Source organism: Apus apus, chromosome 25 (genome assembly GCF_020740795.1).
Source record: "Apus apus isolate bApuApu2 chromosome 25, bApuApu2.pri.cur, whole genome shotgun sequence".
NCBI classification, from domain to species: Eukaryota; Metazoa; Chordata; class Aves; order Apodiformes; family Apodidae; genus Apus; species Apus apus.
Genome location: NC_067306.1, coordinates 2679734 through 2703862, shown reverse-complemented (window position 1 = coordinate 2703862; position 24129 = coordinate 2679734). Strand labels below are relative to the sequence as shown.

At 48.1% G+C, this 24129-nt stretch overlaps 1 protein-coding gene and 1 long non-coding RNA gene across 6 annotated transcripts; one reads left to right on the top strand and one right to left on the bottom strand.

The window, feature by feature from the left end:
* Positions 1–1156: 1156 nt before the first annotated feature.
* Positions 1157–13582, bottom strand: KAT7 (lysine acetyltransferase 7). 3 transcript variants are annotated; one of them, XM_051640373.1, is made up of 15 exons: positions 13381–13582; positions 11785–11932; positions 10453–10629; positions 10037–10276; positions 9420–9502; positions 9052–9141; positions 7986–8084; positions 7705–7815; positions 6416–6607; positions 6145–6234; positions 5100–5240; positions 4706–4799; positions 4392–4538; positions 3652–3758; positions 1157–2969 (listed from the first exon to the last, which is right to left on the bottom strand). In XM_051640373.1, exons 1-15 carry the CDS (start codon positions 13393–13395, stop codon positions 2868–2870), a joined length of 1836 nt encoding a protein of 611 aa, XP_051496333.1. In that variant the 5' UTR covers positions 13396–13582; the 3' UTR covers positions 1157–2867. The 3 variants fall into 3 exon arrangements, with proteins under 3 accessions (XP_051496333.1, XP_051496334.1, XP_051496332.1); XM_051640374.1 differs by lacking the exon at positions 13381–13582 and having other exon boundaries at positions 4392–4475; positions 11785–12573; XM_051640372.1 differs by lacking the exon at positions 13381–13582 and having other exon boundaries at positions 11785–12572.
* A 188-nt stretch (positions 13583–13770) lies between these two features.
* On the top strand, positions 13771–21360 carry LOC127394493 (uncharacterized). Of its 3 annotated transcripts, none has more exons than XR_007891630.1 (6): positions 13771–13924; positions 16986–17124; positions 19952–20028; positions 20128–20231; positions 20510–20606; positions 21238–21360. It is a non-coding gene; the product is annotated as an uncharacterized LOC127394493 (long non-coding RNA). The 3 variants fall into 3 exon arrangements; XR_007891631.1 differs by lacking the exon at positions 21238–21360 and adding an exon at positions 20718–20819; XR_007891629.1 differs by lacking the exon at positions 21238–21360 and having other exon boundaries at positions 13772–13924; positions 20510–20819.
* The last annotated feature ends 2769 nt before the right edge of the window (positions 21361–24129 follow it).

Genomic DNA, 24129 nt, shown 5'->3' with positions numbered 1-24129 from the left:
GTCTCATCCTTCGGTTACCAGAGATGTTTATGGCTATTTGTATGACTCACTCTTTAATTAGTGTTTGCATTACTGAAGCACCCAGAGGTCTCAGCCAAGCACGGGACCCTGCAGTGTTAAGAACTGTATCTACAGAACCAGTCACTGCCTCAGAGAAGTCACAACATAAACAGAATAAGGACTGGAGGGAAACAAAAGCTTGGAGAGGGGCTGGCTGTCACACAGCAGAGCAGCCTTTATCCTGTTGTTATCTGCAAACTAAATCACACCACATCTCTGTAATGCAAGAAAAAAAGAGAGAAAAAAGGCAGCTACTATTGTACAAAACTGGGCTCAAGTCAGTAAAAGCAGTGCTCCCAAATCTAATGCTGAAACTGTCTTACTAAGGAAAACAAGACTGAATCAGGAAGAGCCTTGATATGACTTGAGAAACTAAAAATCATTGTTCAGGAAAGCGTCCTTGATAGGAATCTTAATCAGAACAAGGCTACCAAGGTATTATTCCATCTCAGCTAGTTTGCTCTTTCTGTGTAAGTCGAGCATCTCAAGTCCCAGGCCACGGTCACTGACATGTCAGTTTAGAGCCCAGGGTCCAGAAACATCCCTCCTCTTTTTTAACTCCCATGGAGTTATGCAGAATAGCAGAATGTTTGGAGGAAACTCAAGCAGGTATGTACAAATTAACTGTTTTATACCAGAGATCATATTGAGATGTGCTGAACTTCAAACACTGCTTTTTGAAGATCAGGGACTTCACTGTCCAAACCCTCCCACGGTACCAGGTCTGGTCATGGAAGCACAGAAGGCTAAAGATCTAGGGCCACCACTTTTAGGGTAACTCCATCCTTCTTCGATGAACTTCAGGCTGACAGATGCCATCACAGTTTTTCATCCCCTTCTCAAGTCCCCAGTATCTGGCCACATCTGTATGTTTCCCATGGCAGCCTCCTGTGCACCATGAGCTCTGGAGTGAACATACCATCAGGCTAATGCCAGAAGATTCAACCTCAAGGCAGCTCTAAAAACAATCCTTAACACACCAGGCACAAAGACAGGTTCAAAATGAAGTCCCTTGCAACATAGAGCAGCAGCTTCACTTTACTGGAGATGCAGAATAGCATCTGACTGGGAAAAAAAAGTTAAAAAAGGCATAAACTTGAGCAGAGAACATGCTTTATTGAGAAGTAGATACAAGAATAGCACATTCTACCACATCATGGGAACAGGGTTTAGCTTCTGCACAAGAATGGCCTTCTTCCCTACTCCACAAAAGACCTACTTGGTTGGATAGTTTCATGAGTATCTGTAGTTAGTTACAAGACAGGAGCAAAGGGCACAAGGCAGCAAAATCCAGTAATGCCCACAAGGTATACACCATGTACTGATGAATTGTTTCTGGGTTTTTTTTAAGGAGGCAGAGAGAGGCAGACAACCATCAGAAGAGCAGGAGAACTTTTCCACACTAGGATGGGTCAGTGGTCAACAGGAAATGGCTCCTACCTACCAGTACATTGCAAGTGCTTCATTTCAGACACCATTCACAGAAGAAGCACTGGAAGGTCTACATTAAATCAGCACTGTGTGATGCTGCCATCGTCCACCCCAAGATTGTCCCCCCCTTTTCATCACCCTGGAGCCATAGAGGAAACTCGTGGCACAAGGACAGTGGTTATACTTGAAAGCCAGTTTTTTTTTTTCTTCTGGTGGTGCTGATGGGAGAGAGGAAGTAAAAGGTTTTTTTTTTTACAAAGACAACCAGGAATTCACTGCCAGAGAAGCAAACCATCCACAGAGCTACCTGGAGCTGCCACTGCTGCACAGAACAGACACTTCAGGCAACCCAGCAACTGACAACATTTGCATTGCAGAAGTTCTGTGGCTGTTGGGACAAGGTTGGCAAAACAACTGCCTAAAGTTCTTGTTTCATCAGTTTACAGGAAAAAATCCTCTCCAACAGAGACCTACAATTCAAGGAAGACTACTCTGAGAAACATATCTCCAGTGAAATATACTGAACAGGCTGTTTCTGTGTAAAGGAACCCACTAACTCCAAGAGATAAACCAGGAACAAAACCAGGAACTTATAATCAACGAGGCCTCTCCAGCAGACGTGGTACTGCAGTAGCTCCAGGAGCACATGCCAAGAGCAACTCTAGGAAACATCTCAGCCCAGGGTGTTCTCACACACTGAGCCTTGACTCCCTCAGGTAACATCAACAATCACACCACTTGGTTACAAGGTATGTGAGCTTCTGACTGTACAATATTAACTATGTGAAGACCTGCTATATTCTATGGAAAACACTGCTGAAAGAGGTGGTGTGTTAACTTACTAAAACTATTTGGTACATGGAATGGAACAGTCCATCAGAGAGCAGTTAAAAATGCTGAAGTCAGTGTAACTGCAGCTTGTTGGAAAACCAGACTTTCCCCAAACAAGCATTATTAGACCTTGTTCAAAAGCCACAGAAGTTACCTCCATTACTCAGAACGCAAGGAACCTGAAGGAAGAAACAACCAGATTATAGGACACAACACAACCTCATCAGAATCAGAACATGAGGGTAAGACCAGTGACTGGACAGGTACAGTACCAGACATCAGAACTCCTTGGGCCAGCGCTGCTAGGAGCTTCGTTTGGGTCCTACACAGATCCAATCCTTGCAACCTCACTGAGGCCGAAACATCAAGTTCCTCAGAACCAGCATCTGTGGTGAGCACAAAAGATCCGGGCCAGGACAGAACCAAGGGGAACTGATCTTTTGGGAGGGTCCTGTACCAGCCAATCACAACAGCAACAGATACGACAGAGATCCCTAGGGTACTTCCTACTGCTGGGGTTCACTGGCTTCAGGAGTGAGAGACAGTTAAGTTCCCTTAGGAGGGGTCCATTTCAAACAGCTGGGATCCATTATCTTATTGCTGTTGGATCTTTTAGCCTCTTTGGCTATCCATTCATCAATCAGATCCTAAGGGAAAGAGCATGAAAGGGCAGGTTAAAACACATGATCCACACTGGAGAATTATCCAAGGTACAACAGCACAAAGCCAAGTCCACAAGCCTGAAGGTGACCAGCCTCCTAACTGCTCAACATGACAAAAATAACATTTCCTCTGCAGAGCTTTCTCCAGGCCCTTCCAATCCCACTGATCAGCTGCTTTTAGCAACCAAGTGAAGTCTCAGGGAGGGAAGAACAAAAGAGAGATGCCATACCTGGGGACTTATAAACCACTTGTCTCATGTCTAAACAGGGTACAAACAGGACTCATTCAAGATTCCATTGATTCAGTTCACTTCTATGTCAACCATTTGCCCAATAAAGGGCAGGCATGAGGAGGAGCACGATGGGAATATTGATCCATTGTCCCCTAAAAAGCCACTTACACCAAGCAAAGTTATTCCACACGTGAGAAAAGGAAAGTCAGTGCACCATATTCTGCACTACTGAAGAATCACCTTGGATGTTCACATCATATTTGATCAGTTACTGCATTTGAAAACTACAGTGCTCCCCCTCAGCTAGAACCAGAAGACTGGAAAGTCCAGCACAACACAAAGGAAATACTGATTTCAGTAAGTTCATCTCAATTAAACAGCTAAATACAAGGAAACAAAAAAAAATATGCAGAAATAGCCACCACAAATCTTACCTGTCTTTTCAGGACCAGGTGTTTTCCCTTCCAGTACTTGAGCATCTGAAGTGCCTGCAAGGTGCTAACAATGTCAACAGGATTCACTGCAGTCTCCTGGCTGATTTCTGCAAAACAGCAGCACTTTATGTTAGAACAGAAACAGATTCCCTTGCAATAGCCTGTAATTGTTAGTTGTCAGCTCCAAGTTTCAGGCAACTCCTTTGGAAGGGATGCACACAAAATGCCCTGCACATGCTGAGGAGGTACCTGCTCTGGCTGTCTGACTTGCAGCCTTTCACCCTTCAGAACTACCCTGACATGTCTGGGAGATGCTGCACACTCCTTGGTGCCATCATCATATAAATACTATTAAAGAAGTTCAAATAGTCTCAACATTTTCCCACAGCATCAGAAAGCCTCTCAGTGGAGCCATTTTTCTATTTAAAATTCAAGTTTTAATTAGAAAATTAAATTATTCTAATCTACAGATGCATAAAGTCCTTTCAGAATATTTTAAATGTATTTTTTTTAAAGAATAAGCCATTATATAGTTTTAAACTCTTCAAGCTGACTTATCTTTAGTGGTGGCAGGACTGGAAAGCAGCCATACCCAATTATAGGAATATTCCACCAGCTCTGCTGCTACACAAACATCTCCATGAGTCAAGCATGACCTGCCCCATCTTTAAGGAAGATGAATGAATGAGATGCAGGGGGATGTTCCTGAACCCTGCAAACCTTTTCCCTGGGAAGCATACCTTTGATAGAAATCTCTTTTCCTTGGAAATTATGCAGGTAACGAAGAAGAACTTCCTTCCAGTAGCTCCTGTAGCTGATGAGCCCTAAATCAGACAGAGGACGTTCTGGAGAGCCAACTTTTTCTTCTACTTTAGAAAGCAAATAGCCTGCAAAGGAAAAAAAAAAACCCAACATTTATCCTTCCTAAACTACTCTCTCCTGACTGCTACCCTCTTTAGCACACAGAGAAAGCAGCTAGAATGAAGCCTGCTCAGCCACAACCATAGATAAATTAGATTTATCATGTTTCCAGGATTTCTCCCTCCATACTTACTGAAGTCAATGAGCATCTTGCCATAACCTTGCCTCATGTACTGGGGCATTGTCAGGATACAAGAAACATTGTAGTTGAGAAAAGAATTCTTCTCCTAAAAACAAGGAGAGAGGAGAGATTAACAGGTCTTGATCTATACAAACAATGGGGATATCATCACCCCAGCAGACTGAACAAGCCTGTGCAACTGACACAAGGTGAAAGGAGCAACAGCAGAAAAACCTGCCTAACAACAAGTCACACAATCAACAAGTCACACAATCATCCTTCAGCTACCAACCTGGCTTAGTGTCTTGCTTGATTAGCCATTACATTGAGTGTTTGGTGCACAACTTTAAGCCTAGGATAGCTGGCCATGGAGTTGTGCCTGGATGTGTATGGATGTTCAACTAACCTTGGAGAAATAACCTATCAGGTGACAGCCAGTATTGTCAGCTTCTGTCATGACGTAGAAGAGGAAGGGTTCAACATCATAATACAGTGTTTTATGGTCCAAGAAAAGTTTTGCCAGCAGACACAGGTTTTGACAGTAGATCTAGAAGCAGAAGGAGAGTAGAATACATCTGTTTATTACAGTGGGACACCCCAAGAGTGGACAAAACCATGGCAAATGACAAGAAAATTCTGAATTATCTGAGAAACGAGGTACAGTCTTTCACACAAAGCAGCTAGGCCAGGAAACAATTCCATTTGTGATGAAACTTGATAAGCCCAGCTTCCTTAAGGGTGGGAATTGACATCTGTGATATCAATCTCTTAACTCCCCAGATACCACATCTGTGGTATCTGATACCACTCAGTGAAGGAAGCAGAAGGTTGGATCTCTGCTTGCTTGCACTATATTGTGTTAATCCTCTGCTTCAAGGTTATCTCTGGTCACTTGAAAAGCCTCCTCCCAGCTTCCCGCAGTGCAAAATTTAGCATTTGCATTTGTTTCTTTGTTCCTTCCTCTGAAGCCTCCCAAGAGCAGACACAACCAGAGGCAGGACACACAGGGTGCTGCTGCCCAGCACTGAATGTGCAGCTGCAGATCCATGTTCTGCCCTTCAACTCAGGGCTAAGGAGGTCACCCTAACCAACAGGAGGCTGGTTCACACACTAACCCAGAGCTGTCCAAGTATCCACAGGGAATGGGGGGTGGGCAGCACAACCCACTGAGGCTGAGCACAGAAATCTTCCCCCTACCCTGCAGTACAGGATCTTGACACACATGTCCAAGCACTGTATGAGCCAAGAGGTGGAACTGCTGGAGCACAACGTGGCTGAGGAATAACCACAAGGAAAACACAGACAAAACTGCAAGTGTGGACAGATCAGACTCTAGTCTTTCTACAACTAGAGGGAGAAAGGGCCACTTGTGTCCTGCTTCTCTACAAGAAAGGAGTGCCCAGGACATCTGAAAGCCACTCCAGACTGGCCTGAGGATGGCAGTTCCTTACCTTGTTCTTCTTCCCATCCACTTCAAACACTGAGATGGAGCCTTTGCGGTAGATTTCATCACCCGGTGGGTGTTTCCAAACACATTTTGCCTACGACAGGAAAACAAAGACAGGGGGGATGGCGATTTCAGGGTGGGAAAAATTTACCAGCTCCTGGATATACCAGGAAACACACGGGTCTCCTAAAGCTGAGATAACACCAGGAACGTTTTCAGTGGAGATGCTGATAGCAGGTGTCAGGCAGGGGGATCAGCTCTGCCCCAGCCCTCACCATGTGCCTGCGAAGTATTGTCTGGCTCTTCATGTACTTGAGGCAGAATTCACACATGTAGAGACGGCCCAGGCGAGCATACTCCTCTGGGTAGGGGGAGTGGTACCAGGTGTCCAGCTCGTAGCGGCCAAACGCGATGGTTTTAATCATGTTGCTGCCTTCTGTGATCTGGCCCTGGAGCCGCAGCTTTTCCTGGGAATGGGAAAAATGGAGGACTATTTTAAAAAGACCCCAAAAAAATCAAGGGAGGTCAGTGGGAAGACGGTCGTATTTGTTTCCCTCAAGGAAAAGAATTTACTTCAAGTCTTCTAAATTCACAGAATTCCAGACTGGTTTGGGTTGGAAGGGACCTTCAAGATCATCTAGATCCAGCCTTCTGCATGGGCAGGGACACCTCCCAGCAGCCCAGGCTGCTCCAAGCCCCATCCAACCTGCCCTTCAACACTGCCAGGGATGGGGCAGCCACAGCTCCCCTGGGCAACCTGGGCCAGGGTCTCACCACCCTCAGAGTAAACAGTTTCCTCCTCATGTCTCGTCTAAATCTCCTCTCTTCCAGTTTTAATCCATTCCCCCTTGGCCTCTTACTACAATGACTGTAAAAAGTCATCTTTCAATGTGACCATGTCTAACAACCCCTCCCACAGACCTCTCCTTGATCAGCCTCAGTCTGAGCCCTGTCCACAAGCAGTAGTTACTGACATCAGGAAATGTCACAAAAATCAGTGCTTGGCAGCATGCCAACACTAGGGTCATACTCTTCTTGTCATGGAAGCAATGGAAGCTCCTTGCCACTTCAAGCTTATTTCCTAATTTGCAGGAAGGGGATACAGCCTAATGCTCTGCCTCAGATATCCCAGATGCAATTGTTACTGGTAAGCATCAAAATGCCTTTTGGTTCATCTCTGGAGGTGGAAGGTGGCTTTGCAAAGCACCTACAGAAGCCTCAGCCTCCACTCCACAGTCACTGGCTACTGTCAGGATGGGTTCTGTTGCCAACACTCCTTAGCCATCCTTTCAGCAGGTGAGGCTGTCTTTTCTTTCATTGAAAATAAAAACTTGCTAAATGGGACTGTTACTAATTATTCCTCCATTCTCACTGCAAAAGCTTCACTCCAGCTGTGTGCCTTCAGCACTCCAATGTTACCCCTACAGCAACTTTGCTGATTTGGCTGGGCTGGAGCTGCTCTTCTTGCAAACTCTGATTCTACCTGAACAACAACACCCAGGAAGCCTTCACATTCCTAACAAAGACCTTTGCTATCAGGTATAATAGGAGTCAGAAGTCTCACCAGGTCCTCAGATGCCCGTGCTTGTGCTCTCCGGAAAAGCTCCAAGTCATACTCACTGGTCAGGTTTTCAAGGAGAGGTTCCCTAGTGTTGCCATAGGTTTGTCTGTGCTCCTGGAACAATAAAGTAACAGGAGGTTTTGCTGCCATGACGCTACCAAGCTGTTGGATCTTGCAGCTGCTTTTTGCTGAGAATGTTATAGGATGGCTGGGAAAGCCAAACTCCTGCTTAGTTGTTTCATTCCAGACAGGAGGGCATGAAATAATAAAATTACTGCTTTTACCATGTATTTTTCTTTCTGCTCCTTGCTTAGTCCCGAGTTTCTCTTCTTCCTGAGCTCAGCTACTTTCTCTTTGTATCGTAGCTGCCTCTCTGTGGGTGCCTGAAAGAAACCAGAGGTGGAAACCCTCACTAGGCTGCATCCACTTCAAACATTCACCTTCTCACCCTGTAGCTCCCCTGGCCTGGCTTTCATGTGATGAGGTTTGTTGCCCCTGAACCAAATCCTGTGCTAATAAGAGGGCACTCCAGGTACAACACAGGGATGGCAAACAGGAAATGTTTCTTCCTACCACAGCTTGTCTTTGCCCATGCACCTCAGTCCCACAAGACAGGGTGCACTCCTGATGTGCTGCTTAGTCATGGGGAAAAGCTCAGAGCTGACTCACTTAACTCATCTTGACTCCAGTCCAAGACTAATGAACTGAAAAATGTAATTCCCCTGGTTTCATTCTTTTCTATTTAGTCAGGGTAAAATTGTAGCTTAGAGTTCTAAAGGAATTCTCTCATCCTGCACATCAAAGCACACAGAAAAGATCAGGATGAGAAGAGCTCCAGACTCCTTTGTAGTATTACTGGCCACCTCTTTGCTCTCACTACCTGCTCCAGTCTCTTGTTCAAGGGATACAATCATAGAATGGTTTGGGTTGAAAGGGACCTTGAAGATCATCTAGTCCAACCTCCCTACGCTGAGCAGAAACATCTTCAACCAGATCAGGCTGCTCAGAACCTCATCCAACCCAACTTTGAATGTTCCCAGGGACAGGGCATCCACCACCTTCTCTGGGCAACCTATGACATTGTTTCACCACCCTCATGGTAAAAAATTTCTTCCTAATTCCTAGTCTAAAATCTACAGTAATACACAGAGACAGCAAAACAAAACAACAACTTCATTGCCCTTCCTGAAACAAACTGGAGATGACAAATGGGGAGTGACAGGACCAAGCACAAGTTTATCAGAGAGACGGGAGATCAGGTTAAAAAAAAATCATGGCTGAAAACCACAGGCTGAGGTTTTTATGCCACCTGAAAGCGGGCAGCCCATGGGGACCCTGCCCTTGGCCCACCTGGTGCCGGGTGGCGTGGCGGTTGTTGTCGTCCTGCCGGTGGGCCAGCATCCTCTCCTCCATCTGCTTGTCCCGGCTCTGCGCTCGCACCTGCAACCCAGGGCCCATCAACACAGAGCCCCACCAACCCCAAAGGACCCCCACCAACCCCAAAGGGCCACCCCTCAGTGCTGCAACAAAGCCCTCCTCTCCTTTTCTCCCTGAGGTGAATCCTCTGTAATTGCCAGATGCTTTGACACACCAACTTATAGCCAAAGATTCAGGTTTACTTTACAAAGATCCTAACTTCCCTTCCCGTGTACAAAGGATGGGCATTAGCATTTTGTCCCAAGAACACACAAGGAAGATAAACCAAGAGGCTCCTTTACCTTGCACTCATCTGCTGAGAGGTTATGGTACAGTGGGCATCCTGATATGGAGAAGTGTCGCTCATGTTTTCCAGTTAGATGGCCTGCAAAAGATCAGAAAGAAAAAACCCTTTTAACATTTGATCATAAAGAGGTTTTAAAAGTATTCCAGACAGCTCACATGAGCTTTTCAGGGAGCATGCTCAGTTTGTGACCAGTGTGACACAAGGAACACACGTTCATGGCACAAGCTTTAAAAACAAGGAAGGACAATCTTTTTCACACTAGCTCCAAAGCTGTACTCCATGTAAGCAGCCAGGCATAGACTTGAGGTCTGCATTAATTTGCTTCTGAAAACCATCTTCTGGCAGAGCCCAGGACCCCACCTGCAGGACTCTGCATCCTCCTCCCACACCTAAGCTCACACTCCTAACTTGATCTTTATCCTGTCATCCCCCAAACACTCCTAGCCAGAAAACACCTCCAGGGAGAACACACTTGCAGATCATATCCCTTCCCTGTGCTCACTTCTGATCCAAACTGAATGCATTTTGTTCAGATTAATGACTCAGCTGAGAGGGGACTTGATCACAGCAGGAAGGGAAAAACCAATAGATTAATCCTGGAGCTGAAATTACCTAAAGAGTTACAACCAGGAGTGGGACATTTCATGTTGAAATTGTAGCTTTCATGGAATCGGCGACGCTTAGGGCGGTGAGACAGGTCACTTCCAGAATCCTTCATGGACATGTCCTTGGCAATGCTCTCATCATGGGATACATTTGGACTGGAGATATCAATATCAGACTCTGAGGAAGGGGCGTTCCCGGTGGGGGTACGAGGTGGAGACTCATCATGATCCGCTGCATTTTTGGTGTCTGAATAAGGATCAAGATGTTACAAATCTGCCTGGAAGAAAGCTTTCAAAACAAGAGGTCAAGCAACTACAGACAGCTGCCTCAAACCCCCTACCCTCAGGATATCACACTGCACCACACGTTGTTTCCAGCAGCATTTTGCAAACTTTGGGACAACCTCTGTGCCCCCTGCCTACCTCTGTCAGAGAAGTCAACCACTTGCTCAGTCTCTGACCCAGAGGAGCGCGTCTGCCGGAGCGGGTATTTCTTGGGGGTCACAGGAGCAGGCTGCTGCTGGCTGCGGGTCACCCTCCTGGTGGAGTAGACAGGCTCTTCTGCTCCAAAGGATGGGGGATTTCGGACTGGGCTGGAATCTAATCCCACAGAAAAACCATCATTACACCCCCAGGAACCACTGGAGGCCAAGCCTTGCCTGGCACGTTGCTCTCAAGGCTGCAGCAGCAACAGCTGAGCATCCACCGTCCTGCTTTGCACCTCATCACCAACACCTGCTCTGCTCTCCCCAGCTTCAATCTTCTGACATTTCTACTGGAATTAGATCAGTTTTCTCTGGACTTCATTAGCTAATAATTACAAACCAGCTCCAATTTGGAAAAGTAAAGAACCAGTAGTTCAGATAACCATCAGACAACAAGCCTTAGGAACAGCGAGACTGCTCCTGGTGTGGGGCTGTGCTTGGGACCCTGGGGGTGCTTTTCTGGTCCCACACTGCTTCTAAGACTATAAAACAATAATTTTGCATAAAAAAATAACACTTTCATAACTCAGGATATCACAAGCAACCCATACACAGCCCAACCACCTCGCCTCTTGTTTTCAAGACCTAACTAACCAGGTGATTTCTGGTAATTTCTGTATTCCTGAAATAAAATTTGTCACGAAAGAGGTAACTTTTTATATCAAAGCCTATACATAGAGCAATGGAAAGAAGTTATTATCAACTGTGATTTCCTCCCCTTGATGCCAGATGGCAGCTTATTAACTAACAGCCAAGAAATGACTACACTAACACTACAAATGAGGAGGTGGACACACTCAGTGTTTCCTCATACAGTCTGGGTGCCAAAATAGCAGCATAAAAAAAAAAAAAAACAACAAAACAAACTGGCAATCTGGTGATTACATTTATTTCAGAGTAGGGGCAGAGTCAGCAAGTCATGAAAATATATCTTCCCTTGCAGCACAGAAAATCCCAAACAAACAAAGAAAACAAAAACAACTGTCACCCCTAAACACACTCTCTCTTTAACTTGGTTCCAGCACTGATACAACTGTCTGGATGGAAAGGAAATTTTTAGAGTTCTCAGAAAAATCAGGCAAAGCTGGGGGCAGAATCAAGGGGTTTAATTCCCACTTCCTTTAACAAGCAGCTTGTTGCAGGGAAATGCTTTTATTTGTAAACTCCACACATTTAAGTTCTTAAGGCTAGGAGTATGGAGTACACGGAGCCTCTCGTTGCTTAAAGGGGCTGCTTTTCTTTTCCTTGCTGAAGAAAATAAAGCATTTACCTTGAGAGCTTTGACTGAGTCTGGCTGAGGAACGGGTCACCCGGGCAGATCGTCGTGTGGTGCCATCACTTTCTGAGCTGTCTGTGTGCTCAGGATCAGTGGAGAAATCAGAGTCCTCTGTTCCATCTGAGCTACTGCCCGCATTCCTCTGCAACACCACAGACCCAGACATGAGCACAGCAGCACCTAAACTTGCCTGTTGTAGTGGTACTATTCAAAAAAGATAAAACTATTTGATGCTGGAAAGGTATTTTCAAGCTGACGTGACACGTGCAAACTAAAAATGTCAAGTGTCTCACTCTGGAGAAAATATTTTAGTTGGATACACAGCGTCAGACAGCGCCCTCAAGAATATTCTGCAAACTGATTCAATAAGGTCACAGCAGCACCCGATTTAATTTAAAGCAAAAAGGTAAAGGAAAGTTCAAGGCTGGACAGGATCAGCTCCACACTGACCATTCTCAGTTCACCCTGCCAAGTCACCGGCACCATCTGCCTGCCCAGGACAGCAGAGCCAGCCCAGCAGAGCACAAGGGACCGCCAGAGCAGGTGGTGGGGGAAACAGGTGGGCTCCAGGAACGGCCAAATGGACTCTTCCAACCCTCAGCACTTCAGGACAGCGTCAGGGCTCCCCGTCCGAAGCAAGGCAGAGAAAAGCCAGTCGCTCAGCAAACAGGCCGCGCCAAAAGCGGCTGGGAAGTCGTATTCGCGTCGTCGTGGACCACCCGAGCGGGGCCCTGCAGCACAGGGCGAGCTGGGCGGCCCTCTGAGGGAAGCAGGCCCCAGGAGCTGGCGGGCAGCCACCAGGCGGGAGTCCTCCCCTGCCCAGCAGCCCCGCCTGGACAGCCACAGCGCGGGGGTGCCGGTAGGTGCCGGTCAGGGCGGTCGGGCGGCCAGAAGGGAGGGCAGAGGTGGCCCCGAGCGGCCTCCGGAGGCTCCGAGGGGCCGGAGGAGCCGCCGGCGCCGCCTGAGGAGACGCGCGCGCGGCCCCCGCGCCGCTTTGTTTTGCGCCCAGCGGAGACCCGCGGGAGCCGGCCAATCAGAAGGCAGGTGGGCGTGGCCCGAAGAGGAAGCCAGCCAATAGCAGCGAGGAGAGCAAGCAGGCGTGGCCGCCGGGCGTGACTGACAGCAGGCGGCAGCCAATCAGCGCCAGCCTCGCTCCCACAGACGCACCGAGGCGCGAGGGGGCGGCGCGGGATGGGGGAAGGGACGCGCGCGAGGGGGGGGCGGCCGTTGGGGGCGGAGATGGGCAGCCGCGGGAGCCAATCAGCGGGCAGCTCGGCAGGCCAGCCCTCCAACCGGCTGGCCAATCGGGAAAGAGAAGAGGCGGGCCGCGCGGCTGGCGCGGGGGAGGGGAAACGGGGACCGTTGGGGTCGGTGATTGACAAGCCAGGCAGCCAATCAGCGCCCAGGGGGGCAGTGCGGGAGCCACTCAGGGAGCGAGCGGGGCGGGCCCTGGGGGCTGAAGGCCGCTATTTTCCCCCCAGTTTTGTACCCGGGAGAGATACCGGAGGAGATAGGGAGAGGGGAAAGCTGCGTCCCAAGCTCACCGGTTCCCCTACCGGGCGCGTTCCCCAGTTCCCTTGTCGCTCTCACCTTCCTGCGCGGCATTCTCGGCGGGGGCGGGGGCAGCGAGGTTGGTTGGTCCCCGGCACCCCCGGCCCGTGAAGCGGCGGTTGCCGCCGTGTTAGCGCTGGCGGGCTCCGTGGTGACAGCCGTGTCTCCCGCCCCGCGGCACGTCCGCTCCGCCAGCTCCCGCCGCCAGCCCCGCTCGGTCCCTCACGCTTCCGCCGGGACACCGTCCACACCCCCCTCCCCCCGTCACGTGACCCCGAGCCAGCCTCCCGCCCGCCGAGCCGCCATCTTGGATTCGGGCAAGGTATCCCAACGGCAGCTCTGGCAGTGAAGCCGCCGGCGGCCATCTTGGGTGCGGGCCGAGGGGGGGGGAGCTAGCCCGGCGGCCATCTTGGGTGCGGGCGTGAAGCCGGCCCGGAGGGGAGCGCAGCGGGTGTTTTCCCTCAGGGAGCCATCTTGGGTCCGGGCAGCTGGGAGCGACCCCCTCCCCGTTGTCCTGGGGCCATCTTGGGGCCGGGCAGAGGCTGCTCGGCGGGTCCGTGGAGTGATTGGGTGGAGGAAGGCGGTGAGTCCCCGGTTGCTGCTGAGGCGGGGAGCCTGCCGAGGGGGGTGCTGCTCTCCCTGCAGCCGGAGGGAGCGGCCTCTCCCGGGCCCTGCGCTGGGCCGGCCCGGGGCGGGCCTTGTCACAGGCCTGGCGGGCCTGGGCGGGCCTGGCCGAGCTGGGCTGCTTCGGGTTCTTGTTCGGAAAGGCTGTCGTCATGAATTAATCTTTCCGCTCTCAAAATACCATCGCGGGACATGGCGGGGGGGGAGGGCTTCTTTTGGTTCTTTCAGATGTGAGCTGGTGGTGTTTGTGTACGGAGCTGAGGAGGCTCCTTGTGGTTCTGAGGTGGCCCTGGCTGGGCTGGAGCAGAGAGGCAGCAAATTCCCCCCTTGTGGTTCCCCTGCACAAGCCAGGATCTCCATGGGAGCTGTTCCTCGGGGGAGATGAGGCTAGTAGCTGGTTAAATGTAAGATATCAACAACACTAACGTGAGAACACTCAGCAGCGTGTTGCTTTATGTGAAGACCTGGGGAAAAATTAAGAGTATTTAGTGGAACATGTGATTTCTTCCCAGCTATGGTTATCTTCAGGGATTATTAAATTCTCAGGGTCTAATCCTATAATCCTTCTGAGTGCATGTCATCCTTGCTCATGTAAGTAATGCTATTTCTCTCATTACAAACTGTTACTGCTCCTTGGTGTATCTAATCTCCTGTGAAATGCTGAAAGGCAAACCTGAAGTCAGGATGAAATCCCTCTGCTTTTGGCCAAGCAGAGAGCAGTGGGAAGCAGTATGTGTGGTATGTGAAGTGGGAGTGTACCTATTGGTTGCAAATAAGCACAGATTTAGTCTAAAAATTGTCCACATAGAGCACAGGAAGCTATGGGTGAACTATTTCTATGAGCCAATTTGCAAACCTAGTGGAAAGTGGCTGCAGGAGAGAGCACTGCTGCACAAATGTGTGAATTCCTCCCTTTTTTTGTAAGAAAAGCAAAACACTGGCTGGAATTTCATAGAATTTCAAGTGGTACTTGAGCCTAAATCTAGTGCTGGGCTAATGAACATTATACTCCCAAGTTATTAGACTGACTTGAGATGTTGAAGATAAATTTGGGATGAACTCAAGCATCAGCTCAAAGGGCAGGAGGAACAGGAACAAAGTAGTAGTGCATTATTCCTTAATGGAAATAAGGAGGAGTCAGCCTGAACACTGGGTAGTGACTCTTCTCCCATGTATTTTCCATGAAACAGAGCTCGAGCCTCACCAGAATGTGTCTGAGGCTGCCAAGGGGTGAAGGGCTCTGATGGGAATGTGGGGCTGCCAGGAGCAAGACAAAAAGATCCAGGGGGGCTTGAAGATTGCAGCTTCATCTTTTCTCCCTCCTTTCATGGAAGGGAATCTGCCTGTGGTAGAAAAATGACAGTTACCTTCGAGACTGGTTTAAAACAGCATATTTGGACCTTGCAAAGACCCAAATTCAAGTGTAGATTTGCTTGAATAGAAGACTAAAGAATAATATAACCATGTGAAAAAAAAAAAACCCTGCACGTTACCACATCCCATGGCAATACTTGCAAAGTGTTCTTCTTTCCAAAACCAGTTCTAGTGCTTAATTGGTCAGATACACAAAGAAAATAGTAGTTAGAGCTTCTAGGTTATGTCTGAAGTTGTTTATGTTCATGCCTGTGAACAGGAGTTCTCGCCACCAACAGGATGGTGCTAGAAAAGCAGAGCGGTGGGTGGTGGTGAATGACTTTCCTAGAGGTGGCAGTGCTTGAACGGGAGCCAAGAATCCAGTTCCTCATGGTTTGTCTCCTGATAATTAAAATGTGAATGCAAACCGTGAGTCCTCTCAGTCTGAACACCCAAGGATCCACTGTGTGTGGAGGGAGGGGGCCAGGGGAAGGGAAGATGACCTTCCAGCTGCCTCATCCTCTCAGAGGAGCCACCACCAGCTGGGGTTGTGACCACAGCAGGGACCTTTTCTGGATATATCTACCAGGGGAACAGCCTGCAAGGATTTAATTTACTGCTACCGTGCTTCAGTTCAAAATTCAGCCCAGACTTAGGAGGTTTATGGCAGAAATAAACTTGTTTTATTTGCCATGGATGTCTGTGTGAAGGATGAGTGCAGCCCTGGAGGTTCTTGGAGCTGAAACTTCGGCTCTGATCTGGGGGGGGGGAAACATCAAGGGATGCGAATGACGGCGGGTGGGCATCACCACTAGGTGTCAGTGAATGAAACTGCTGCTTCCCCGAAGCCAGGAAAGCTGGGAATCGGTTTGGGAAGAGAAGGGAGGGAGTGGGAATCGGCTTGGGAAGAGAAGGAGGGAGTTCCTCAGAGTGCAAACCTGGGGTAGCTTCTGCTTAACAAGCATCTCCACGGGGGTCAAACTCCCTCTAATAATGTTTGTAAGACAGACATGCAGTCTCTTAATTGTCAGAATTTTCCATGTAGGAAATGAGGAATTTCCTGCTGCTTGGTAACTTCTGTGATTGAATGTGACATTTTATAAAGTAGCTCTTGCTGAACCTTAGAAAATATAGGTAATTAACATTGAATCTTCACCAAAACTGACCACTGTAAATGAGCATCAATAGGTTGAAATTGGATTTTAAATTAATCTTGGTTCCCACTTGCTCTGGCATTGAGGGAACTGCCTGCAGGAGCTTAATGCAGCCAGGTTGGATGGAGCTTGGAGCACCCTGGTGTGGTGGGAGGTGTCCCTGCCCATGCAGGGGGGTTGAATCTTTCAAGTCCCTTCCCACCCAAACCATCCCATGATGTGATTCTATGATCACTTCTGTCAGTGAGGACAGAAAGCAGGTTTGCTTACAAAAGGATTGTTGTGAAGCAGAAAAATGCTTGGGAAGTACTTGAGGTTTTCCAGTTGCAAAGTGTTTTATGGACATTTAAGCATTCACTTGGATGGCTTGGGGTGTTATTTGGTGCTTTCCTGCAAGGTTGCTTTACCTCCTGCAGCATGTTTTTGAAGCAAGTGAGAGAAATGCCATGAAATGAAAATAGACTATGAAAACAACTGAAGTGCTCTACTTGAATCAATTTTCCTTGCTTTTAGGTATCATCTCAGCCCATCTCTGGTGGCTGGAGTTACAGAGAGGCTGGGGTGATGATGAAGTGCTGCAGAGACCCAGAGAACAGCTGGACAGAGATGGAGATGCAGGGTGGTTGCTTCATGACTTTCATGGCTTCAGAAGGTGAGTAGAGGTGGCTTCCCTCTGGTTTGGGTTCCAGCTTAATGTGTTTAAATGTTTGGGTTTTAAGATCTGAGTTATAAGAGCAGCATCAGAGAGCTCAACCTAGGTGTGTAAAGCCTGAAGAATTCCTGACCCCATCAGTGTGTCCATGTGGGAGTGGGTCAGTGTCTCTCACAAAGGCACTTCAGCTCCAGAACAGCTGATGGCTCCCTGCTATTTCCTGGCTGGAATTTTGGGCAGGACCTCAGCAACCTGCTCCATGTCTGGCTCTGAGCTGGGGCTGGAGCCTGAATTATTCTGATTGTCACTCAGAGAAGCTTGAACTTGGGTCTTAACAGAGTCTAGTCAGCAACATTCAGAGAGGACAAATGGAGATATGTATAAAAAAGGGAGAAGGTGCAAGACACAGAATTAAATGTGGTGGGAAATCTGAGGTGGAACCTGGGCTGGAACAAGCCCAGGCCCCTGAGTTCTAAAGTCATTTGCATCTGAAGAGGCCAAGCTCTCCAGCAGCCTAGGGACACTTCAGAAGAAACCCAACAGCAAGAAATGTATTTAATTCAGTCCCAGTGCTGATGCTAACCCAGGCTGTGGGGTTTAGCTGCAGATTGGCATAGTATTTTTTTTTATTTTCACATTTAAAAAAAAAAAAACCCTCCTCATCTGTTTTACACCAGGAGGACTCCAGCTCAGAGAGGATGTGTTTGCAGGCGGGTCAGCAAACAGCTGGGGGGAGTGCCTGTTTGTTTTTTGAAAGCCTGAAGCTGGTTTAGATTTGAATGAATACTGACTTTTGTACTATAAATAGTCACAGAGACCCCTGTGTGGAGGATGGTGGCCATGTACCCTGCTCTGAGCTGCAGGCCTTGCAGAACACAACTCCCTGTAGATGGCCAGGGGTGGTTCAGTCAGCTTGAACAGAATCCATGCACTGGCTCTTTCCCTGGGGCTCTGGCATGCAGACATCCCAGTGGAGCCTGTGTTTGCTGGCATCAGGAGCAAGGTCAATCCAGTTTGGCCCCCATGTCTCTTTGTTGTTGTTGTTGTAGGAGGGAAGAAAAAAAAAATCCAGTCTGAGTTTTGTTGAAAGCAGAAGTTTTCACTTAGTTACAGCTGGATATAGCCACACTTCCTTCTGCCCTCCCTCCCCCTCTCCTCCCTCCCCTGGGTTTCCTACTATAATCTAATTATTAAATAGTTGCAATAAAAGTACATTTTGCACTGGCAAGACTAAACCCTATGGATAGGCCAGATATTTTTATGCCACCCTTGTCCTGTTCCTGCCAAAATGGGTTATTTTTTTGGATTCTCCTCTCTGCTTTAGGATTTGGGATCTGCTCCTTTAATACATTCCTTCCAGTCTAGGCAGTGCTCTCCAACTGCCTGGCACTGATGTTAATGCTTTGCTTCCTGATCAATCAAGTCCCCTGCATGCTTCCTTAAAGGAAAACTCTGCTCATGTTGTTCAGCCCCATGACATCAGTTTTCACAGGTGTAAGGAACATTTGTCACCAAAAATAAATAAAAAAAAAAAGGACACTGATGTGGGAAGGAAAGGCAAAACTTTATCCTGTTTGGCATTTCTGAGCCCATCCTGTGGGCAGTTCTGTTTCACAAGACAGACTGTGGTGCTGTGGGCAACAAGCCACAGACTTTGTAGCTCAGTTTCCAGCTGACATGAATATCTTGGTTGTGAGAAGAACTTTGGGGGTATTAAGAACAGGTTAAATGTGAGTATAGTAGGGAGAGAATTTTTCTTTGCTTGCTCCACTCATTCAAGAGTGGTCCCTAATCACCATATTCTGGTAGTTGCCTGTGGTGGTGGAGGTAGAGGGATAATTTAGGATTAGAGGGGCAAATAGGTATCAGAGACCAAAAGTTTTCCCAAAGGGGAAGAAAATAAGCAACTTTAAGACAAGGAGTAAGAGGGGATTGTAGGAAGACAAGGTGGAAGCAAGAATCAGAGCTGAGCAAAACGATTTTGAGGACAAGAAACTAATACCATCTTGGTGCACTGAGCAACCTCATTGGCCTGATTTGCTCTCATGTCAAAAATGCATCAATTTGGCTTCTTCCCTGTTTAGGCAAGTTTATCTTTCCCCGAGTTTCCTAGGAGACTGATCAGCTCTGAAGGAGCCAAAGAAACACCGAACTGAATGCAAACTGCCAACACAGAATGGATGGAGAATGGGAAAATATATTTGGAGGAAGCAGAGCACAAAATGGGAGCAGTAGCTTTTACACCCCTTCATATTATTCAGGATGAGCACTGTCCTTTATACCTCTAATAAGAAATAAAACACACCCATATTTTCTTACTTGGAGAAAGTGTCAGATAAGTCCAGATGGGGCTGAGCAATGTCACTGCTTTCTGGGGACTGGTGTCCTGTTAGAAATGCACTGCTGCAAAATGGCTGTTCCTGGGATGAGTTTTCTGTGCCAGCTGGAACTGCTGATTTCCTTTGAAACTCCTGGTTTTGTAATTATTCATGGCAAAAGAAAAAAAAAGAAAAAGCAGCTTCTTCCCATATGAACTTCTGGCTCACTGAGCTCTGGGGTGAGCCAAGTAGGTGATTTTCTTCAGTGTCTGCATTTTTTCCTAATTACATTTTGCCAGTGGTTACCACAGTTTTATTTACCTGTGTTTCCAAATTCCCAAGTTCCATGTTCTGGAAAAATTCAGCAGCACTTCTTGGGGAGCTTGTCTTGAGACTGCCTTGTGTTTATGAGGGAATAATCTTCTTGTGCCAAATGCAGCCCTTGATGTCAACTTTATTTTTTTTCTAGTTAATATTTCTAACATTTTCTAATCTTGGTTTGGTTTCAGAAAGTGGTGGCAGGGCAGTGGGTGTGACTGGACCAGGCTGGTGGGTCAACTGGAGCTTCTGTGCAAATTGAGAAGCTGTGAGTTTGCCTCTCATAAGAACATAAAGGTTTCTTAAATATTTGTTCTCCTGAGCAAGTTGTCATTCCTTAATGGTGAATGTTTTATATCTAATGCAGCCCAGATTGTCCTGGGAAATCTAACCAAGTCTCTGGTGTTGGCTATTTCCTGAATCCATGTGGTTGGGAGTGGGAGGAGAAGCAAGATCATCTCTTAGGATGAGGTAAGTGGGCTCTGCCAGTGTAGATGACAAGTCCTGGTGTCCCTTCTGTGTGCTGTGTCCTGCTGGAGACAACCTTTGTGTGTCACTTGGAGCTGTCAAACATCAGCTCCTGCAGAGGTGCACAGGCTGGCACAGAGAAGGGTTTGTCCTGAACACCAGCACCACTGATGGGGATGTAAAAGGCAACTGGAAATCACATACCCAAACTTCTGCAAGTGTATGATGAAAAGATCCCAAAGAAGATAACAAACTTGATCCCTGCTGTGTCTGTTTTCCAGCAGGAGAAGCTGCAGGGTGACAGCAATGGGAAGATCAGATGGCTCTTGTAGTGGGTAGAAGCAGCCTAAGCAGCAGTGGAGGATGATGCAGCAGCAGGTATGAGACACTTTGTTATGGCTGTTCTGAGTCCCTGTGCCTGTTTTGTACTCATCTTGACTGCCTTGCTCTCCTTGTATCCATTTCCATGCTCTGTTATGATGTTGGCAGTGCTGGACATCAGCAGCCTGGAGAAGAGAAGGCTCCAGGGAGACCTTAGAGCACTTTCCAGTGCCTGAAGGGGCTCCAGGAAAGCTGGGGAGGGGCTTGGGACAAGGGCAGGGAGGGATGGGATGAGGGGGAATGGATTAAACCTGGCAGAGGGGAGATTGAGGTGAGACATGAGGAGGAAATTCTTTGCTATGAGGGTGGTGAGACCCTGGCCCAGGTTGCCCAGGGAAGCTGTGGCTGCCCCATCCCTGGCAGTGTTGAAGGGCAAGTTGGATGGAGCTTGGAGCAACCTGGGCTGGTGGGAGGTGTCCCTGCCCATGCAGGGGGTTGGATCTAGATGAGCTTTAAGGTCCCTTCCAACCCAGACTATTCTGTGATGATTTTGTTACTACTTTTAAGTGCACTCCTTCTTTCTGGCATGTTGATGATTCTGATGATTCACACCATGAGGAGAGGCTTCCTGCCTTTCCATGACTTAGTGAAAATGCTCTATTTCATAATGTCTCCCTACTCTTTGCAGGGCTTGTGCTCTGTTCCCAAAACTCCCACTGTTTTCACTGCAAGCATGACCAGACTGTGAAATAGCTTGGCTGGTCTGGTGAATAATCTGTTAGTCTCTTTTAATAAACTGCAGTTTTATTTATCTTGCTGCTCTTTAGAGCTTTTCATCTCAAAACATTTGAGTGCAGAAACTGTCCAGTAGTGAAGTGCAGCCATCTCTCTTGGGGATAGAGTGGGAGGCAGACAGGCAGGCATTTTACTCCACAGTTTAGAGTGAGAGGAATTTTGTTCAAGGACAATGAGGGAAAGCTTAGCTTGTGTGCTGAATGACCCTTTGATCTTCCACGTTCATGCTCAGCTGATCAGGACTTTAAATCTAAGCTCTGTCTCCCTCCTACCCGTAGCAAACAGCCAGAAATATAATCTCATTTAGCTCTGGACCAGAATGACAGAGCTGCAGTGGCAACTGGTCAGCCCTACGTGTTTCCCATTTGTCTGTCACTTCCTCAAGGGACAGTGGGATTAAGCTGAAAGATGGTGGGTAGGGGGTCCTGAAAGGGGGCTGATGGGGAAGGGACAAAACTACTCTCCCACGTGGCTGTAAATCCCAAGGAGCTGGGCAGTGCTGTAGGGTTAGAAGGTGACTTTCTGGAGCCCTAGCCAGGAGATGCACTTGATAATTCTGAAGCTCTCTGGTGTTTGCTCACTGTGATCAAGTGTCTGGCTGCCCCAGGCTCTGAGAGATGAGCGTGGTGCAGGGGTTGGGGGTTCAGTTCTTCTCTTGCACAGGGTGAGGCAGCTGCAGGAGCTGCTGCTGCAGGAGCAATGGAAATGAGGAGTCAGATCCTTGACCTGCAGCCCTGGAGCAGTTGTAAAAGATTGTGTTACTTCTGCTGCTATGCAGCACATCATTAGGGAGCCTAATTACAGGGAGATGACTGCACTGCGTGGGCCAGAGTGTAGCCTGCAGGAAGGTGGGAACTTGAGTTTTATAACCCTTGTTCTGTGGTGTGTGTCTTTGTTGGGGAAAGATACAGCAGGGCCTGTGCTTGTTGCAAATGGAGCTTGGCTGATAATGTGCAGCTCATCCCAAGCTAGAAGGGCTGTAGCCCATTTGATAGGGAACAGCTGGTGCTTTCTTGCCTCTTCCTACAGAATAAAGCAAAATGGGGGTTTTCAAACCTTGAGGGAAGCATTTGGTGAGAGCAAAACTTGGACTGGACACAGAGTGGTGCTTAGTTGAGTTGTGCCAAACTACTTAATTATTATTATCTTTTTTTTTTTTCAGTATTCCTGACTGTATTTATAGCATGAGAGAGGGTGAGAACAATTAGAGGCACAGCTGTGTGACCTCCTTTCTGCTACAGCAAAATGGCACAGAGGAGGGAATATTTTTAGTTTGTTCCAGCTGTGGGTATTGGGTTCAAATTGCAATGCCTTAAAAAGACAGGGGGCAGAGAAACTGAAAGGTGCATTTGAATTTCTGGGTTGGAAGGACTGACTGTGAAGGGTTCCCAGAGAAGTTGAGCTACAGTGAAAAAAGAAGCTGGTTGAAACTCCTCTATTTGGCCTTTATAACTTTTTCACAGCAGTTTTAGGTTCTTTTGAACACCTGTAGTTTGATAGTTCCCCTCTGCAGTTCTTTTTCTTCCATTTAATTTCCTGTCTCTTTGCTGATGGCTACTATGGAACCTTGGGAAGGAAATATTTTCTGGAGGAGTGTGTCTGAGGTGAGGACATGTCTGTGTACAGAGTAGCAGGAAGGTTTCAAAGATCAACTGGTCTTGTCTGTTGAACAGCCAGCCCAGTCTTAAACTGTGACAGATTTATGGCTTTACCTTGTTCCTGCAGTTGGAGCTGGGGTAGGAACTGTTGGGAGAACAGACAAATGAATTTGAGGTTGTAAGATGAAGGGAACAGAGAAATACTTGAACTGTCTCCTGGTGAATCTCTCAGAAATGGCCCCTGACACCAGGGCTGTTCTGGAATGTTCCCCTGCCCTTAGGAGAATCCTGAGCAGAGATCACTGCCTCCTGGTGTGACTGAGGCTCGCCTTATCAGATCTCACAGCACTCCTTGCAGAAGAGATAGCAATGATTAATTTCAGGGGTGACACTTAGTTTGTTTACTGAGCTCCAATAACCAAGGCTGTGGTTTCTGCCTCATTTTGGCTCCCATCGGGAGGCACATTCTGTCTTCCCCTTCAGTAACTGCAGCATCTACCCCCTCTTCCCCCCCAACCCCGGGGTGTGTGGGGGGGTTGTTTCTGGAAGATGACACTGTCTGGTTTCCCATCTGGTGAGATGCAAATAGAACCCATGGCCTGGTGAGCAGAGAGATACAGGAAGGAGATGGGGACTCTGCTCTGCTGTGATAGCCCTGAGGGGCACCAACTGCCTGCTGCTCTCCCAGCCTCTCCACAGAGCCTGGCACCAAGCCCAGGCTGCTTTGCCACCTCATGCTTTTCCCCCCCCTTCCTCTTCTTATCTGGCCATGCCACAGCTTCCCAGGCTCCTGAGTTAGATAGATCAGCCCCACCCTTTTCACTTGGACAGATCCAGCCTTTTTCCTTAAACCCACGTTACTGTGTCCACCAGGAGGTGGAACATCAGCCTGGACATAGAGCAGGTGGAGGCTGCTTGTGGGTTTAGTGGAAAGGATGAAACTTAATGGAACAGGTTGCCCAGGGAGGTTGTGGAGCCCCATCCCTGGCAGTGTTGAAGGGCAGGTTGGATGGGGCTTGGAGCAACCTGGGCTGGTGGGAGGTGTCCCTGCCCATGCAGGGGGTTGGATCTAGATGATCTTGAAGGTCCCTCCAACCCAAACCATTCCATGATTTGATGTTACCAGCTCAGCAGAGCTCTCCTGAGCCCAGGGTGTGTGGTGGTGGAGCTGAAGAAGGTTCCTCATC